The sequence below is a fragment of the Pararge aegeria genome, chromosome 12 (genome assembly GCF_905163445.1).
Source record: "Pararge aegeria chromosome 12, ilParAegt1.1, whole genome shotgun sequence".
NCBI lineage: Eukaryota > Metazoa > Arthropoda > Insecta > Lepidoptera > Nymphalidae > Pararge > Pararge aegeria.
This window is the reverse complement of record NC_053191.1, coordinates 18,273,768-18,293,977: the sequence shown is the minus strand read 5'-3', so window position 1 is coordinate 18,293,977 and position 20,210 is coordinate 18,273,768. Positions and strand designations below refer to the sequence as shown.

At 33.8% G+C, this 20,210-nt stretch overlaps 2 protein-coding genes and 1 non-coding gene across 5 annotated transcripts; 2 read left to right on the top strand and 1 right to left on the bottom strand.

Moving 5' to 3' along the window:
- Nucleotides 1-206: 206 nt before the first annotated feature.
- LOC120628171 (acidic fibroblast growth factor intracellular-binding protein) lies at nt 207-14,780 on the top strand. 3 transcript variants are annotated; one of them, XM_039896410.1, is made up of 12 exons: nt 207-226; nt 3,075-3,165; nt 5,318-5,414; nt 6,503-6,604; nt 7,543-7,624; nt 10,156-10,301; nt 12,049-12,148; nt 12,688-12,815; nt 13,012-13,080; nt 13,246-13,332; nt 13,552-13,650; nt 14,675-14,780. In XM_039896410.1, the coding sequence occupies exons 2-12, from the start codon at nt 3,138-3,140 to the stop codon at nt 14,751-14,753; spliced, it is 1,017 nt and encodes a 338-aa protein (XP_039752344.1). In that variant the 5' UTR covers nt 207-226; nt 3,075-3,137; the 3' UTR covers nt 14,754-14,780. The 3 variants fall into 3 exon arrangements, with proteins under 3 accessions (XP_039752344.1, XP_039752345.1, XP_039752343.1); XM_039896409.1 differs by lacking the exons at nt 207-226; nt 3,075-3,165 and adding an exon at nt 4,024-4,173; XM_039896411.1 differs by lacking the exons at nt 207-226; nt 3,075-3,165; nt 13,246-13,332 and adding an exon at nt 4,022-4,173.
- LOC120628170 lies at nt 901-3,293 on the bottom strand. Its single transcript, XM_039896408.1, has 3 exons — nt 2,920-3,293; nt 2,136-2,493; nt 901-2,031 (listed from the first exon to the last, which is right to left on the bottom strand). The coding sequence occupies exons 1-3, from the start codon at nt 3,006-3,008 to the stop codon at nt 1,123-1,125; spliced, it is 1,356 nt and encodes a 451-aa protein (XP_039752342.1). The 5' UTR covers nt 3,009-3,293; the 3' UTR covers nt 901-1,122.
- Nucleotides 9,337-9,475, top strand: LOC120628494. The gene has a single exon (XR_005658965.1). It is a non-coding gene; the product is annotated as a U4 spliceosomal RNA (small nuclear RNA).
- Nucleotides 14,781-20,210: the final 5,430 nt, after the last annotated feature.

The window sequence follows — 20,210 nt, the reverse complement described above, 5'->3', positions numbered from 1 at the left end:
AATTGTATACAAAATACTAGATAATGAATCTGTGCAAAATACTGCATACGTAGACTGAGTAATAAAGAATGTATTACTCAGTCTACGACTGCATACTAAAGAGGATATAAACACATTTAATAAATAAAAACGTGTGTGTACTCTTGTACGCGCGTTAGAAGTTATATTGGAAACTACTACAAGATAAAAATCTTTTCAAAAATGTCATCGTTTTAATAGAAAAAAGGTATTTAATTAATTGAAAGTTTTAGTATAAGGCATTATCTAGTTGTCTTATTATCAGACGACTTCTCAACATTAAAATTCGAGATTTTAGTACAGTTGAATCAATTAAATCCTACTTGGCAGTGGTGAGCGCGGTTTTAGCCGTGGAGTGTAAGGAGAGTAAGTCCCGGGTTCGAACCCTGCAGGACATTTTGGAAATTTACAACTTCTGTTTTTCTGTGCCTTCGGCCGTGGTTGGTTACTACTCTGCCAACAAAGACGAGAGTTTGAAGTCAAGGGCTAACCTGTAGAGGTATAAAAAAAAATTGTAACTCGCCATGGCGCTAAAGACTAAAATGTAATTTTTGCGCATTTATAATTCACCCAACTGTAAAAAATGGTGATTGTAAAATGTGTTGTTAATGCAATTATATTGAATTGATTAAATACTTGTTTAATGATTGCTTTCATGAAGTGATGACCAATCATTGTTCCAAGGAACAATGAAAAGGAAAAGCCATAAATCAAAAGAAGAAGAAGAGTACTTATTATACTATATATATTGCGTGTGAATATGCAGAGTGGTAGTACTTTAATAGAGCGGTTTTAAAGGTGGTATCTCTTTTCAAAATTTAAATTGTAATTACCCTGGTCAATATAAGGTAACAGACATGAACAACAAAGAAATTGAAGATCTAGCTTTGAATACATAAAATATATCAGATTTAATCAAAATGCATACTGCAAACCTAAATAACAAATGTTTAATTATTTGATCATAATAACTAGTTCTCAGTCTTTTTAAATAAGATCTTTACAATAATAATAGTACTTAAATAATTAACAACACAACATTGAAAATGTTGACTATTCATTAAAACATTTCCACTGTTTTAAAATATAAACAGTATTTAACCATTAAAGTAAAAAATGCAAGTCTTTGGACTTTAAAGGAAGACTTTCATTTTCTGAACCTGTACAATTCCCATTTTCTGTAACTGGTAACTCCCCATTCTCTTCATTTTTTTCAACTTCAGCTTTCATTATGTTTCCTAATCGTTTTCGTCTATGTCTTACACTAGAAGCCCTCATTCTCTTCGCTTCACACCTTTTCTTTGCATTTCTCAATATTTTCTGAAAGAATGCATGGCACTCAATCATTGTGAATCGCTTGTCCGACGAATGTATCACTTGAAAAAAGAAATCTATAACATTAACATAACTTTTAAAACACACTTTAGAGTCAGAAGATCGCGATCCTCCCGCCCAAGAACATTGCAGTAGGAAGCGACGTTCAAACATAACATCCAATAATACATATGCATTAGTAATGGCCCTCCCTTTTCCGTAGCCACATATAACTGAATAGGTTTTCTTCAATTCCGCTGCTCTATGTTTATCTTTCAGAGACTGTTCCAACTCATCTAAGCTTTTATGATCTGAGATTGGTTTTAATGTTCCTGTAGATAAAATTTCACTAGGTTTTGTATGTCTAAATGACACAGATGGTTCTACTTCTGCATCATTTGTCAAAGAACTGTCCAATCTTTGAGATATATCTGATAACTTCTTCATTATAATCTCCTGGTTTCTAACTAGAACTTGTTGATCCTGTGCTATTGCAGAGACAAAAGAACATAAGGAATCAATTTTGGAATTTATTTCTGAGTACTGTGTTGTTCCCCTGGTATCAGAAGTAACAGCTGCCTTTAATACAATTTTTTTTGGTTGAAATGAACTAGATCTACTGTTTTCTGCAGGTATTACCAGAATATTTGCAAAGTCTTCCATCTCTGGTTCATTCTCTACAGCTTCTGTGGGTTCTTTCTGAAAATAAGATAAATTAACATAATAAGATAATATGTCTGAAAGATGACAGAAAATTATTTCAAGTTCAAAAGAAGTTAACTGGTAATTAACTGATAACTTACTGGAATATGTTGAAGATATCTCTGATTTTTAACATGATTTTGAGCCAAGCCAAATGATTTTAAGGGTTGAATTTTGTCACCATTTATTTGATCATCTGTTTCAATATCTTCATTATCACTTGGATCGGTCATGAGCCTGATCACTGTTTCAGCAAAATCAAAACTCTCTAAATCACTCTTTTTTAGTATACAATTAGTAATTTGCCAATTGTCTAGTGGTTTTGAATGTGGATTTCGGCGTAGTTTTTCAACTTTGAATCGTGGCCACCGCAGTAGTCCACCTCTCTCCCAAGCTTTTGGTACAGTCCACAAACATAATTTGCCATCTTCAATAGTTTGTACTATTTTAAAAGAACTCCTAAAACGAAAATAATGACTAGACAAATTAATGAATACCAAAAAAGGATTAAATAATATAGTATCACAATATATCATTGTGAAATGGGTTAATTGGTATTATTACGTAGACTGCATTTACCTCAGCACTAGAACATTAATCTAAATTGATAACTGGATGGCTGTACATTTTTGGCTGCAAAGGCCAAATTTGGAGAGTCTATCCCTTCCTGGCTTCTATTCCCTCAGTACTTTGGAGAGCATGTTAAACTTTGTCCCTCTCATTAATTACCAATATCACTTAATACTAATCATTAATTAGTTGCAGTATTTTTATTCCACTATTACCTAAGGATGTCGACCTATAACCAAGGTGTGTTAGTGCTATAATCTTTATTATGTCTTCTATAAGAGAGATGCCTGCAGCATACCTTACAGCTTCATTTACCTCGAGTCGGTGGAAACATTGTGAGAACAGTCGTTTATCTCAACTTTAACGTCAAACAACGGATCTGCATTTCGGTCCTCCTCTTCCATTTAACTAGGTAGTCTATTTTACTTCTAGCTTGAACTTCGCTTTTAATTAATGTTAAATCTATACAGTCTTTCAGGTGAAGTCTCAGGTGGAGTTACAAGTCAACGATTAGATTTGCAAGTTTGGTTTTAATGAAGGTACTGAAGGTTTACATTTTGGGTAACTACTGTCACAGACCAGTATATAAATATTAAATACTACTGTTAATTATATCTCAAAGTTTAAACAGCAAATTTTAGTGAAATATACTAAAAATGAAAGCATAACTATATGTTATGGAGGGTAGAGGTAAGGAGAGTCATCTGTGTATATGAAAAAGTGTCGTCAAAATGTATTAAATTAGGATGGCGCCACATTTGCATCAGGGTAACTCTTAAAAGAAGCGCCAAATATAAATATTGTTAGAGTAGGCTTGAAAAATAAACAAGGAGGTATGGAGATACAAGGAAGTACGGTTATATTTACCACAATATTTTGTACAACGTAAGTTGTTGAAATTCTCAATAATTAACTACTTTAGTCGATAATGACATTAAATTTTTTAACTCGGCATACTTCAATTCATCTACGATTGCTACATTCATACCATACCCTGTGCATCCACCAGCGCCATTGTGGAGGATTTTTGAACTGTTATTTAGCGCAACAACTGGACACTTTTTCAACTTTTCTCCCATATAAGATGACTCTCCTTACCTCTACCCTCCATAGTTTTAAGTTTAATTGCTGCCACAGATTAACGATTAGTAGAATTTGCTATTTGCTCCTATGCACTGTCGTGCATGTCAATTGACATTTAACCACAGATTAAAGCAGTTTTGAGCCTAAAAAAATAATTACCTCGTGGATTTGTTTATCTGAACTTAATGAATTAGTAGTTGTAGTTCGTGCCATTACACAATGGCTAAAACTCGCAGATAAACAAATCAACATTTATTAATTTTTTATACATATAGATAATAGATATATTATACTAATATGTGTTTACTGATCTGTGGGTAAGATTGCTTATGTCAAAAACAGCTGGGTAGTTTAAGCTGACATTTTCATTCATTTATCAACAGAATCACAAACAAAATAAAATGTACACAGAAGTGGACGTTTTTGTTAGTAATTTTACACTTATCGATCCTGAAATATATCAACTGTGGGTTGAAGGATGCTCATGTAAGTTATTTAAACATAGAGATAAAAATCCAAAGCACATTACATTGGTATAAACTTTGTATAAATTATTATCTAGTTTGGCAGCAGCTTTGGAATTATTCTATTAATAAATTAAAATATTTGGAGCCGTCCGCCGGTTTAAGCTTCTTTATTCTCAACAACCTAAGCCTCATTGTATTATATCATTCGTTAATTTTTTATTTAATTTACATAGCAACTACAAATATGTAAAAACTTTACAATTTTTTTAGATGTATAAAATATAAAGGTGTAAAAAAATGTAACTACCTAATAACTATATTATTAGGTAGTTACATTTTACATCACAAATACCTATGTGTAGTTGTAAAACAATCAAATTGTTCATTGACTACTGAACTAGTATAAACTATTTGGTAGTCAGCCTTCTCAATTATACCGGAAAAATTACACAACAAGCAAATGGTGAGAGATTTTAACAAAATAGAATTTCAAATAAAATTTATAATTATAGCATGCAAGTATGTTTATAGTGGTGCTATGTATAAGGTGTGTGTAGTGAATGAATGACACGTGTTTGACATTAAAAGTAAAATTTATAAATAATACTAGTGTTTGAGTTGGTTTGCCCATATTCCATGCAGTTTTAGAGCCACAGATCAACATGATTTTTTGCATGGAGACAGCAAAAGAGCCAGAGTGATTATTTTGAAAACATAATTTCAAATTATTAATTTAATTATTATAATTCCATGTATTTTCAAAAAACTAGTAATAATTATCTGAAACTAACCCATGCAACCAAGTCACTATGTAGATAGGTTGCAGCATTCAGTTATTTTTCTAATTTAAGATTTTCTGCCAACACTTTGGCAGAAAATATAAAAAAGTTAACTAAATATAAATTTGTTAAAAACCACTGTTTCATCTGTTGTTTCAAGTGTCTCATTGGACCTTGGGAAATTATATTGAAATTGCAATATTTCTACTAATGCCTGTCACTGAAAGTCTGATATTGCTAGAGTTGTGGGTGGTGCAATGAGCACAGTAGGGGCAGTTTGGTCATTTATAATTTAACATAACTATCTTCTAACAGGTTAACTCGTAACCATCTTAAACTGTGTCATATCTTACCATAATTTGATGAAGATTTTTAACATTTCAGCTAGCGAGGCAGTTTCAACTCTTCACCAGAGGTCCATCACTCAGAACACAGGAGCAACTGTTGAACTCATTGCTAGCGATGTCTTGGATCATTACAGGTATGCAATTATTTCTATGACTAATTTGTTGATACCCCTTGGTTTGATTCCGGCCCCTTATGGTTTCTGAATTTTCTTTGGCCTGGTCTCATGGTTGGCTTGGGCTGTGGCTGGTAAGCATCCTGCTGGCAAAGATGTGCCACCAAGCCATTCCGGTATAGTGCAGCATGCAAATAGATTAGGTGTGTGGGTTTAATATCATTGCCTTACACCTAACAAGTTAGCCTGCTATTGTTTTAGGCTGCATCTTTGTTTAATACCAAATAAGATAACAATCGAGGGCTAACTAGTTATTTAACAAAATAATATGAAATTACATTAAGAATTAAAAAAAAAACCCCAACACATAATTTACTGAGAGTTATATAAAAAATCAATTCACTGCCACTCTCTCGGCCACACTCACATTCACTCCCACAGCCACACCCACAGCCACACCCACAGCCACACCCACAGCCACAGCTTCACCCACAGCCCGTCACAAAGCCACACCCACAGCCTCACACACAGCCACACCCACAGCCACACCCGCAGCCACACCCACAGCCCGACACACAGCCACGCCCACAGCCACACCTACAACCTCTGTCACTGCCATTCCCAATCCCACTCTCACTCTCACTCCCTCCGCCGCACCCACACTTAGTTTGTCAGGGTCTGACTATATGAGCTGATTGATGAGATTTCATGGTAGTTTTAGCTAGGTTAACAAACATAGTTCTCACCATCACCTGTACCACCACCACAATACTAAACCGGTTTCAGACCTACCTGAATGGGCTTAATTTTGCTATACTCTGAGAAAAGCTGTTGAATCTGGACGTTGTTATATATAATTTCTTCAATCTTTGTACTTTACACCATCAGATCCTCTTTTGCACGTCCTTTGGAAATTTTGACTTTACACTGAATAATTGTATACTTTACAATTATTAATTGTCACTGTATATCATAGAATCCTGCAAAGTAACAACTATCCAATATTTAAAGAATATATTATCTACCCGCATTGATGATTAAGCCCAATCTGTCCTTGAGTATAATTTGCAGTACAAGCCTATTTTCATGCATACTTTAACAAATTTCAGAACTTTTGCCCTGTTGGAGAGGCTCTTCACAGTTCCATCAAAACTGTCCGAGCAAATGATCTTCCAAATTGATGAACCTACTAAGCAAATGTTGATCGAAAAGTAAGTATGGTTTAATAATAATAAAAGAATTATATAACTTTGTAATCAATTATTTACAAGGGAAATATACTGATCAAAAGTGTTTTCAATCCTTTTTTTAATGATATGCTTATACACATGACGGGAGACAAAGCAGAATGATAGTTCTATACTAATAATAAAGAGGAAAAATTAGTTTGTTGGTTTATTTGCAATCAATAAACATTGTAAATACAGACTAATTTAATAATTCACTCATGATAAGAATGCTATATTATCTTGAAGTAACATTAGCAATGCAATCTGTAGCAAGGCATAACATATTAAATTTATTTGGAAATATTGTAATGAAAAACTTGGATAGTGATGTGTGTCCAATTTAACAGCCACTTTTTATTTTTTAGGTTTACCCAAAGAGTATAATAATAATATATATAAGTCTTTATTTCAGGCGTAGCCCATATACTTTGAAATTACCATTTTAAAGAAATACAATTAATTGATATTTAAACGAAACACAAATTAAATTAAATACCATTATAAAATTATTAAAAATAATAAAATAATCACAAAATAACTATTAAATTAAATATCCTAAACGGGACCCTTTTACTTAGACTCCGCTGCCGCTGTGTGTCAGTCTATCTGTCTGTCTGTCTATCTGTCTGTCTGTCAGGCTGTATCTCATGAACCGTGATAGTCCAAGGCCGTGAGTTCGATTCCCACAACTGGAAAATGTTTGTGTGATGAACATGAATGTTTTTCAGTGACTGGGTGTTTATCTATATAATTAAAAGTATTTATGTATATTATTCATAAAAAAATATTCATCAGTTATCTTAGTACCCATAACACAAGCTAAACTCACCTTGGAGCTAGATGGCGATGTGTGTACTGTCGTAATATATTTATTATTTATTTAATCGATATGTATTTTATTTTCCCTTATCACTTTTCAGATACTATGACTTAGATGATGCAGTTATAAGAGAGCTTCTGGGCCGGAAGTTGTCATCACGGCATAGGAAAGACCTAGATGAGGTTAATAAGTGGCTCAACATTCTTTATTATGAAAAAAAAACGCTCAATATTCTTTACTAAGAAAAAACACTCCATAATGTAAGCGCCTCTTTTTGGAGTAACACTCTTGCCATAAAAAACAGCGATAAAAAAAATCGTATGTCAAAATTTATTGAAGTCTAAAAATAATATGTTAATTTGGCAAATAGTGTTTTATTAGTAAATTTTCACCATCAGCTGTTAATAAAATAGCATAGATATATATCATCTATATCTAGACCATATACTTATACTAAATTTATAAACAAAAACATTTTTTTTTTGTCCCGAAACTCCTGGACCTATTTTATCCATTTCTTCAACAAAAAGATCAATTATCAGAAACGATCAAAGGCTATAATTAATGTTAAAAAAAAATGAATCTTATGAAAATTGGAATAATCCCAAAGTAGCAAAGTAGCAAAGTTTGGTCTATAAAATTACATGGCGTGCGCTGATTAAACTATTGATGATACATAAAAAACCGAGCTAAGTGACAGCCGAGTGGCGCAGTGGGCAGCGACCCTGCTTTCTGAGTCCAAGGCCGTGGGTTCGATTCCCACAACTGGAAAATGCTTGTGTGATGAACATGAATGTTTTTCAGTGTCTGGGTGTTTATCTGTATATTATAAGTATTTATGTGTATTATATTCATAAAAATATTAATCAGCTATCTACTACGGTACTAGACCCATAACACAAGCTACGCTTACTTTGGGGCTAGATGGCGGTGTGTGTATTGTCGTAGTATATTTATTTATTTATTTTTAAAAAAAATGTACTACATGGCTAACGTACATATTATTAAATTCAGAATATCTGAAGAACCTTCTCCAAACTGCATGCATTTTACAGAAGAAGTATTTTCTTTGAGTCAAGTAAGAGTACGATGCTGACTCCTAATTTCAAAATCAAATTATTTTGCAGAAACATTTTACATAATGTATTTCATAGTTTTATTGCATATTTTTATGAATTAAATACTTATAATATACAGAGAAACACCCAGACACTGAAAAACATTCATGTTCATCGCACAAACATTTTCCAGTTTTGGAATACAAACCCAAAATTGTTTCGCCTTAACGGTAGTCATGCCAAAACATAATCACATTATGAAATCAAAGCCTACGTCGGTTTCAGCTTTGCTAAATTCTCCTTCAAACCTCCAGTGAACAACGCATACTTCGCTCAATCGACTATTATTTCCTGCTGCTACACATCACTAAAATAAACTTACTACGGGATGCTTCAAACACCAAAACAAAAGTGGGCGACGTCGCGCGAAAAATAAAGCTAAATATAAATTATTTATTTATAGTGATCCCAGCCTATTCGGCAAAATTTGTTTCAGATTTTTGATTGTCTGCTATTTAAATAATAATAAAGACTGATCAATTAGCTAAGATAGCCAAAATATTTGACGCCCTTTTTACATTTTTTAAAAGCATACATTATTAGTCATGTCAAGATTATTTACGTTTAGTATAATTAGGATAGAACCAAACAATTTAATTTTTAACAAAGTATGTTACTTTTCTTAAGTTTTTTACGTAAAGTAAAAAAAAAAACCACTGTTCTATTTTTTTTTAGTTCACTCTCGTGTCCATAGATGGCACCAGTTTACACTTGCATCGCGCTATCGAGTTGCTCTCCTCAAAAGTATAAGTCGGTGTGGTTATTTGATCAGGGTTAACTTTGCGCAGAGGCAATATCGTAACCAATGAGGTTAATCCGAGGTGCGATTATTGCTAGTTGAAAACTTTACCAATACCCCGCCATGTGGTCGTGAAATACCGACCGCAACGGCAATTTTTGAACGGCCGTTAAGGCCAAAAAATTAACATTTAACCTCTCGGTTTGAATAATACGAGCAATTATTACATGATCATCTTCATAAAATGAGAGCTGGTAGAAGGCTTCGGCCGTGGCTTGATACCACTCTCCTGAGAAGCAAGTGCCTCAAAGCGATATAGCGTTCCGGTACGATGTCGCGTAAAACCGATTAGGAATATGGATTTAATATAACTGCCATAACAGGTTAGCCCGTTACCATCTTTGACTGCATCATCACTTAACACTTAAGCAGGTTAGATTGCTAACTTATAGTGAAAAAAAAATATAATTTTGATGTCCACTGGTGGACATAGGTCTTTTGTGAGTTCCAAAATCCTTTCCGCTTGCTTCCAGCAGCGCCCAAAATTCTTTACGACAAAGCTGTTTGGAAGCAGACCGCTCCGCTCTCATCTCTCACAGGATAGAAAAAATCCAAAGATTATTAAACTGGAAAATTATGTTGAAAAAGAGCAATAAGCTAAAATTTTTGTCGGCTTCTTCTCGCTAGAATCTGCCTTCCGAACCGGTTTTAGTCACTATATACACATTTACTTGATGTTTCAAAAGAGCATATATAATTCAAAATTCAGTAAATTCTAGATACATTTATTTGAAATAAATGAATTTAGAATTTTTTGAATTTTGATTTAATTTGAGACGTTGCAACTTGTCGCCAGGTGGCCGAACGTTCCGGAGCGCCGCTGCGCTGCTGCCGGCGGCAGTTCGATAACGTGCGGCGGATCTTCAAGGCTGTGGAGGAGATTCCTGGGAACGTCGTAGCCAACATACGTTCCACGTTCCTCATCTCTGAGCCACTTGCAAAGTAATACTTACATGTGCCAGTAACTAAACCGACCACCACGCCTGTGCAAAGGGTAACCTCAGCACGCCATAGGCGGAAGACAATAAATAATATTAAAAATAAACTAAATAAACACGCTTTTATAGAAAATAAATTTTAATTAAAAATAGTGTAACAAATTCTAATAAGTATAGCATAATAGTGAAAATAAGAAAAACATGTTTTATTTAGAAAAAAAGCGTCGGGAGCTTTTGAAGATATTATCGAAATGATAATCCTACTTTTCATAACTGTCAATAAAATATTTAGAACTATTATATATTTTATATACACAACATTTTTTTCTTATTTAAACTATTATTTATGTATATTTATTAGAACTTTTTACATTACTTATTTATTAAAATTTATATTCTTTTTTAGTTAGATTTTCTATAAACTATTCTTTAGTTAGTTTTTTAAACTTTTATTTACTTTTTAGATCAATTTTTAGTTTAATTTTTTCAAACTATGGTTTTTTAAACTATAATTTAGTAGAATTTTCTATAAAAGCGTGATATTTAGTTTAGTCATTATCTGACTTATCTGGGATCGGGGGTATCGGCCTGCTGCCTTTTTTTGGATGAGGCAGCCGTTTCTCGGGTTCCTTCTCCGAAAGGTTTATTTTATTTAAAGTCGATGGCTTTATCGACTGTAGATCCCAGGCTATGCTAATAACTAAATGTTATTGGGCAAAAGAAATAAATTGAAATTTCTGGCCTGAATATTTTGTTTTGTTGTATATAAAAAGCTTTTTTGGAAATCACGGTTATCATTATATTATGGATTTTATGACGGCCGATTGGTGCAGTTTGCAGCGACCCTGCTTTCTGAGTCACAGGCCGTGGGTTCGATTCCCACAACTGGAAAATGTTTGTGTGATGAGCATGAATGCTTTTCAGTGTCTGGGTGCTTATATGTTTATTATAATTATTTATGTATATTATTCATAAAAATATTCATCTGTCATCTCAGTACCCATAACACAAGCTACGCTTACTTTGGGGCTAGATTGCGATGTGTGTATTGTCGTAGTTTATTTATTTATTTATGAAATAATAATAGTATGCGTGTTAGATTTGTCGGTACATTTATGTATGTATGAGGAACAAGACTCAACTACCATGAGTTTATCCTACGCGGTTGTGCTGAGTGCCCGATAAAAGAGTAAGTCTCTGGAACAGCAAGCATACGTAGTTCGCGCACTCGCTCTATCTCTCATACTCTCATTCAAAGGATGCGTAAAGAAATTGATGAATCCCGGCGAATATAATCAGGATAATCGGATATTTTAATCGAATTATTGCATCGTCGTCGGTTTTTGACAGATCTGCAAAGTTGGAATGTAATCTGGCCGTTTAAAGTGTGCCAAAATCGCGCCTTAAGGAGTCGGCTACAAACATTAAAACATACAAACAAGTTAAAATACAATACAAGCTAATATAAAGCATGTAAAACTAATATCCCCTGTCCACGTGTCCTTTTTCCTATTCTCAGTTGTACGGCAACTTATTTGGATATTATTTCAAACAATATTGTTTACGTATTTTGTTATGAAATTGTATGGTAGGCAGTGCTTTTACGCATGTGCCACTGGTCAATGTGCTAGTCAGTATATTATTTGCACTTGTGCGTCAATGCTCGGACGCACAAGTGAAAAAAATAAAGCTGTGGGAGAAGTTAAAATTGTATGAAGAGAAAAATGTAACATTCTTAATTCTGTTTGTAGGAAATACGGCGCCGTCGTGTTCATAGCGTGCATGAGATTCGAAACGGCCAAGCGTAAGCTGCAGTATATGACCTTCAACGATTTCTACCATTGTGCACAAGTGAGTTATTTATTATGGCTTGATTACATGAAAAGCATTAAAAACACAAAATGCATTATATATTTTATAAATTTTCGGAACCGACAGGATTTGAACCTGCGACTCTCTGGCAATCACGGCACGAGCGCTTTAATTAATTAAGTTACGGCTCTCCTACCGCCAATGCCGAAATTATTAAATTAAATGCCTTTTAAATCAGTCTTATAGCGACTGTAGCGCCATCTAGTAGTAATCATTGAAGTTACGATCTACTTCTTTTAAAGATCCGTAATGAAAAAAGAGCTATTTTTTAAATTTTTATTAGTGTTTTACTTGAAGGGATTATTATTTTATAAATATATTTTTTGACAGTTTTACTATTTTTTTTTACATGTATTTTAAGAGTTTTTAAAATACATGTGTTGAAGAGTTTTCTTTTTAACGCCTGTGATAGGCCTACATGAATAAAAAAAAATTGAATTTGAATTTGGAGCCCCTGGCATAAAGAGCTCAACGACTGCATGGCTATTGTTTAACGGCGCGGGTGCGGGACTGCGCAGGCTATCATGGGCAGCTGGACGTACAGCTGCACGGGCCCCGAGTACTACGACACGGAGATGGACAGAGAGTTCCTGCTGGAGTTGCGGGAGCTTCGCATCCTGCTCGACAAGGAGAAGGAGCACAAACAGTAAGCACGCCCTTTAGCACTTCATGCATGCGCAAAAGCACTGCCTACAGCGCAATTTATATACAACGTGTGATAGAATTACGAAATAATATCGAAGGATGCTTAAGTATATTTCATAAGGAATCACTCTGTGAAAATATTAAATCAAAGAAGCATATTTTTTTTTTATATATTAATAGATTAATTTTTTTTCCAGTTTAATATGTATGCGTCTGAAGCCAAAACTCCTCGAAAAGTCATATCAAGAACTGGAATTGAATTTTAGGTGAGGCTTCCCTGTTAACTACAAACAATGCAATGCTTAAATCAAATCATTTCAAATCAAAAATACTTTATTGCACACAAGAAAAAATAAATAAAAGAGAATAAAGGTACAAGTCAATTAAATTTAAGCACTTATATAAATTTTTAAAGGTGGATTAAATTTCAGATTATACACTCGCGCGTTGGTCGGTTTGGCTTGCAACCTGCATCGTGGCAGGGAGCTAAGATCTCTGTTTGTAGACCTACTTGAGAGGTAAGGAGGTGATCTCTGCATTCACATGTCCCAACACCCGTTTCAAGCCGGATCATATTACGGTCCGTTACAGAAATCGTATTTATTTTATACAGGGTTAAATAAAAAATACCAGAACGCTCTCGACCTTGTAGTTCCTATCTTTAAAACAAACGACTTTTGTTCTAAGACTTTTGAAATTCAGTATACGTAGTAGTATATACTCACTCCTGTTTTCAGATGCGTGGAGCCGCTACGTTTGGGAAGCTGGCCCAAAACTGATTTGGCTCAGTTCCTGTGCGCCTACGAGCAGTGCGCTTTGCAAATGGACGTGCTCAGGTCAGTAGGAAGTACTTTTATTATATTTTTTTCTTCATGCCCTTATCCCATGTTGTGTTGGGTCATAGCGTCTCTTCTTCAAAGCTGGAGAAATGGTGTACTGCAGAAGTTGAAAATACAGAGTACCAACCCAGCGCCATCTGCATATCCGGACGCTCACTATAGTGAAGCGAGATTTTTTACGCTGCATCGCAGATCAGCTGGTTCGGCGATTGGACGCTAGGTGGCGCTAAATTGATGTTTTTGTTTTGGAATATTTTTCAACATGTGAACTCCATAATGTGAACCCTTCAGTCGTCTACGGATTGGGCATGCTTGTACCACAGTGCTTTCGCAATAATAAGAGTTCGAGATCATTATCTGTGTCACATATCCTTTTTGTTCCTTAAATGTCAAGTGTGTTTAAATGTCAGTGTATAGTCGGTATGTTAAATATCTATGTAATTTCTTAATTTATTTGTTAAGTTAAAACTATGATTTCAATTTTTAATTTTTATTACATTTTCAAATAATTGTTTTATTTATTTTATCCTTTACTGATCACTCCAGTTCGTGCCTTTTCCAAGCTATTTGACACTGGCGAAGTAAATTGTGCTGTTTGGGCAATACGAAAAGCCATAAATAAAAAGAAGTGAACCGTGCTTCGGAATGTTTTCGTTGGTGGAATATCCACAACCTTGGACGGCACGATTGACTACCGTCGACGACGTTCGCTGACTTAGCTGTGACGACAGAGTGCCTTGTGTGAGATTTTCTATCTAATTATACTTATTCGATCGCGTGAAAGTTACCTACGAAATATATGGTATGGAAAGAGCGCCATCTATTGACAGTACCGTTTCCCAGTAATGTAACTAGATGGCGCTCGTATTGTTGAGCCAATAGGAACAGCTACAACGGGTCGTAAATCGATAAAAAAGCCATCCAGCACTTAGCTGTTAATTGGGCTGATGAGGAACAAACTTTTCAACGTTTCTAGAATGTTAGCCATGTGGCGTCCATTTTAAAATCTTGTTGTTTTCAGGGAGGCAGACTTGAAGCTGGTGTGGGAGCGCTACATGAGAGTCGTCAGCCAGTGCTTGTTGACGATGTACCAGATTTAGTCGAAATAAATGTTTTATACTGAGTGTTAATATCGTTTCTATTTCTTAGTTACCTGTCTTTTTTTAACTCCCTTGGGAATCGTTATTTTTCCTGGTATGAAAGTAGCTTATTTTACTCTTCGTCCTGTCATCAGTCGTGTCAACTTAATGCAAAAATCCAGTCCATTGGTTGGTTAAAGCGTATTGGACGGACAAATAAACACACTTTCGCATTTTTTGTATTTATATTTAGACATCATTATTAAAAGAGTAATCTTTCTCTTTATAGAAAACAGCAAGGCGCAAGGTATTTGGGACAACGATCGAATGCATGCGTACCATCCTACTAATATTATAAACGCGAAAGTTTGTGAGGATGGATGTGTGTACGGATGGATAGATGTTCGGTACGCTTCAACGCTACTACTATATAAACTGATTTGGCTGAAATTTGGAAGAGACAATATAATCGGCAATATGTCATAGGCTTCTTCTTATCCCGGAAAAGCAATCCACGTCAATCTAAAAAGGGTTGACGTGGGTTTTTGTATAGGCGTAGTTGTAATATTATGAAGCTTTTGAGTTTGTTTGTTTATGTGAAGTCTACCAATCCGCATATAGCTAGCATGATGAACTACGGCCTTTCGATTCTGAGAGGAGACCTTTGCCCTGTAGTGGGCTGATAATGGTTTGATAATGAAAAAAAATAAATGAGAAAATAAGACAATTTTTAAGTCATTTTTATTAAATAATTTCGTCACTAGTTTACGCAAGGTACAAACAAATCTTTGTGATCTCATCTGATTAACAATATAAGTTCATTTAAATCAATGCATCACAATTCACAACACAAAATAAGTACTTAATTTATTATAAACATATTTTATACACACCGCATACAATTAATGAGTAAAGCTGATCACACATTGTAGAACGCGCCTAAAACCCATATTCTATATAACTTAAATTGTACTTGTTGCAAACGGCCAAGATTGTAAGCAAAACTTGTTTGTGGAACTTGAAAATTCTGGAAAACGTTTTTAAGTAACTTTGAATGTAATCTAAAAATTTTACAGTTAATGTGGACAGAGGAGTCAGTTTTGACATCACAAACACGAGAATAAGGGCGGCTTATTCTTTAATGTACGATCTGCATAGTTGAGTAAGTCCACATTGGTAACTTGTAGCCACGCGACACGGGTTAAGTGAAATCAAATTGTAATATTTTTTTATGCTTGATTAAATTTGGCTATGGAATAATATATAAGTAACATCGCGTGACGAATTTATAAGAGTACCGGAATCATAAGATAATCTAGAAGTTGCCATTATCATAAAAAGGTGTAGTAAGGGAATCTCCATTGTTATTGAGTAAAAGTTATGTATTTTCAATACAGAGTTCCTCGGTCAAGGCAACGTGCTCTTGAACGTGTCTCAAGGAACAAATGTACCGGAAAATCGAGACCGCGCGTAAATTATATTCACATTCGTACGCTTTCATCTTTAACACGTTGGCTGCTGAAACACAACGTTTGTGTTTTAAAACTACGTAACGCGTGTGCGGCTCAAACACGCTAGGCGTGTTAAAATAAATGTACCTACAAGGATGCGGCCGAACACGCTGGGCGTGTTTTTCCGGCGTTCTGCGAGTGCGGCAAACACAAACGCTGTGTTGTTTTAATATACTGTTAGAGCGGCCTTTACGCAACAAGTGTGTTATACGTTACCGCAAGTACGTTTTATTAAATATTACGTTTTATTATATAGACAGTATACCTACTTAAAATTCGTTGTTTTGTGAGTTATCTAATCATTATACATGAGTGTTTTTCTTAATAATTCCCATGCCATCGAGAGAATCGACCATCACACGTATAACTAACAAGTTCATATAAAAAACATGTTTTCGACCAAATATTTGCAACAATAGAATAATACCATCGATCACTAAATAATACCCACCTAGATAATTGCATTGTTTTAAAATATTTTATAGGGACGCGAAATAGATATTGATATCGATATAGGATCGTCGTCCTATGTTTTAGCATACTCTACAATGTTTTTCTGCAATAAAGGTATCCGCAACATAAGTTTGACGTCTATTTGTATATTTTTTAATATTTGTACGCCTGAGTTCGCCTGCACTATTTTCATTGGTATCGGTATCGTCAATAATTTATTTTATAAATATCGGTTTGCATTCCTTTATACCGACAGAATTACAAAACGATGCATCCGCATCCTTATTTTTTCTTATCGTCTTAAATAAACGTTATCGGTGCGGCCAGGTGTACCAATAAACTACTCAGGAATGAGTTACTATTGTTTCGAATTTAAAAGTAAATTTAACAATGGTTCTGTATATTTACTGGAAGGATTATTATATTTAAAATGCATATTATTTTAAAATTTGCTTCTTTGTCGGCAATCCGCATTCGTATGTAAGTAGGTATTTAATACTGTTTTTTTACTTATTTATTTATCATGATTCGTAAATGACATTCACAAGTTACACACAGGTTGACGTTGCCGCGATTTTGAATATAGTAAAATAGTGTACCTACCAGATGTAAAGCCACTATATTTAAAGCTCTTTAGAAAATGATTATTTTTGAAAAAAAGAAAATCTGTGTTGACTACATTAAAGTTTTATTCTATTTTATCCAACAAAAAAATACAAATTGCTATTCAAATGCGACAAGTGTTGGGTTTTCATGTTGTTCAATAAATAAATGAGAAAATACGAGTGATGTAAATAACACACCTGTTGCGTAAATGCCGCATAGCTGTCGCGATAAGTTTAAACACGCCAGGCGTGTGGGGCCGCATGCTCGTAACGCCTGTTTCGAATACGCTTCACCAGTGCTGAAAACACGCCTAGCGTGTAATCCTGCCGCACTCGTGTACCGTATTTGTTAATGTTAGGCAGCAGTCAACGTGTTAAAAGTTTCAATTGTCTATGAAACTTTGTGTGATTACCACAAGTGTCATGAACAAAAGTACCATTGACAAAACTGTCTGTGTTTTTTTTTGTTTCTGCTATTCCTTAAGCAAATTGTTTTGGCCTAAGCAATGGCATGTTTAAAAAAAAGCAACTGCTGAGTTGCTATCTGCTTTAAATCTTAAAATAGTACAGTAATAATTATTCTACTAGAAGTTCAATAATATGTTGGTAATTAACAAAATACAGAAGCAGCAACAAAACTCCCAAGAAAAGAATACTTCTTAAAAAAGAAAGCGCAAAAATGAGGACACAATGGTTTAAAAGGTTTTGTAGGAAATCTACCTTTTAAATTTAATCAGAGTTAAGTTATTTAACAATGTTCAATTCAGCTCCACTCTATTTTAGGGTTATGCGGATTTATGTTCTTAAAACATTTTTGTCTTTCTTTGGTAATTTACATAAACAATATGTAGGAATCCGTTAAGACATAAAAACACTATATACATAATTAAAAACTTTTTTGATTTTAGTTTTATAAAAAATTATAATTTACATGAATGTTGCCATAATTGGTTACTATAAAACGATACACAATAAATTAAGACACACCTAAGTTTTGGTTTCAACCAAAGCATAATATAAAAAAAATAGGAATCCATACACAGTCGAGTAATAAAATAAAAGTGTGTACTACAAACTAAGCGAAAATATAAATTACGATCACAAAACCGACATTAATTATTTTTTTAAGTACTACGTACGAAATGCATTTTTTTGGGGGTTTTTTTTTTTTTTTGGGAATGTTAAATTTAATTACGCACAAATATCACACTTCTTTTATTCTTCTAGAGGATGCAATAAATAATTGTTTTCTTTAATAAATTTTGAAAGAAGTTAGATTTATATAAAATTTTTATTCACTCAAAGGCCCAATCGATAGTTTTAGTGAGGAAATTAAGAATGTAAGGGTGGAAGCGTATTTATAATATACCACGCGACGCGTGTTGGTATATGTACTACTAGCATATCAAACCTAAAACCAGAATAAATAGTAACTTCATAAATTTAAAGTCACTTGAAATTACACTCGAGGCTTTGGGAGAAGTTAGAAAAAAGGTTTTGGTATGATTTATATCTCGTACTGTATTGTACTTTATCGAATGCATACGATTTTATTGAGTATGTACATAAACAGACTGTTACTATTTATATATCTAACAATTATCATTATATCGCAACAATCAAGGCACATTTTCACCTTGATATCTTTTTAAACTAGCATTTTCGGTGCCAAATAAATATTAAACTACGTGCGAACCTACATTCTAAATATGTAATCAAATCGATAGATTAAAAAATATTGTTCATATTGCATTAAAATGCTACTTAGATGAATCGAGTATTATTTTTTCAACATTTTATTACAGTTTTTTTAAAAGGAATGTTTAAAAAAATTGTGCGTTAATACTGTTTCAAAATGGTATACACTATGAAAGATTATTTACAAAGTTTTTATCTTATTTGTGATTACAAAAATTTGGATACAAATGTACAATCGGACGATGACTTACACAGATTTTTTTTTCCTTATTCAATTTCGAATATCAAATTTTAAATAAATAAATAAGTAAACCGATTTTGCCTACTAACATAATGAATATTACTTATATTTCGATTATTTACATGATACGCTTTTTTTAACATAGATGGATAATTATCAAAGGTACACTCTCACACTAAATAATGTTCACGTTTAATGTCGAACTTGACCGCGTGTCTAAATATTACGGCTTGGAATCGGCCTCTACAAAACCAAAATTGATTTCGGCTTAATAGGTATTATTCGAATGATTTGAGAACGCCATATTAAACCGCAATTGAACCGGTTTCACGTATAATGTACATGGGGTTAAAGAATTAGATAGAATGTCCGCGCGCCGCTTCCGGACTGGATGTTATAGAAATTGAGATCGAAAACGAGCGGTCAATCAACCCGGTTAGAGCTCAAGCAAGACAACGCACCTGGTGAGTGGATTTAGACAACCTATTTTTGAGAACGAAACCGTTTTTAATTAATTTTGACTTTAAAACAGGCCGTGAAAAGTAATATTATTATGTGTGAAGACAAAGGTATAATCCATATTGTATGCAGATTAAAATCTTTGACAAGAATACATATTTTTTAATAATATTATATAGTATAGTAACGTTACAGTAATGATTTGCGATAATTCCTAGATGTTGATCCGTTAGTAGTAGAGTGGGTAAGATTTCGGCCGCTTTTTCGAGGTATAATAGATAATTAACACAGGAAAAACCCTACCTACAAAAACACGAGTAATTAGATATTTTACGCGTAGCTATAACGTGTATTTTTTTTTTCAGTAATCAAAATGTATTCAAGTGAATATGTTGCTTAATGATAAAAAGCTGTAGAGAAACAGTTCGATCCAAATTATCACTTTTATCACACTTCAAGATTTTTGATAAATACATTTTTATAACTACATATATAGTGTTGTAAGAATTCG

Bases quoted from the DNA above. Each gene is read 5' to 3' on its own strand.
- LOC120628170 (XM_039896408.1), bottom strand. From the start codon at position 3,008: ATGGAAGAGGAGGACCGAAATGCAGATCCGTTGTTTGACGTTAAAGTT. The intron at 2,494-2,919 runs GTAAATGAAGCT...TTTTCGTTTTAG, and splicing joins AATGTTTCCACCGACTCGAG to GAGTTCTTTTAAAATAGTAC. The intron at 2,032-2,135 runs GTAAGTTATCAG...TCTTATTTTCAG, and splicing joins GATATCTTCAACATATTCCA to AAAGAACCCACAGAAGCTGT.
- LOC120628171 (XM_039896409.1), top strand. From the start codon at position 4,089: ATGTACACAGAAGTGGACGTTTTTGTTAGTAATTTTACACTTATCGAT. The intron at 12,816-13,011 runs GTAAGCACGCCC...TTTTTTTTCCAG, and splicing joins AAGGAGAAGGAGCACAAACA to TTTAATATGTATGCGTCTGA. The intron at 13,081-13,245 runs GTGAGGCTTCCC...ATTAAATTTCAG, and splicing joins GAACTGGAATTGAATTTTAG to ATTATACACTCGCGCGTTGG.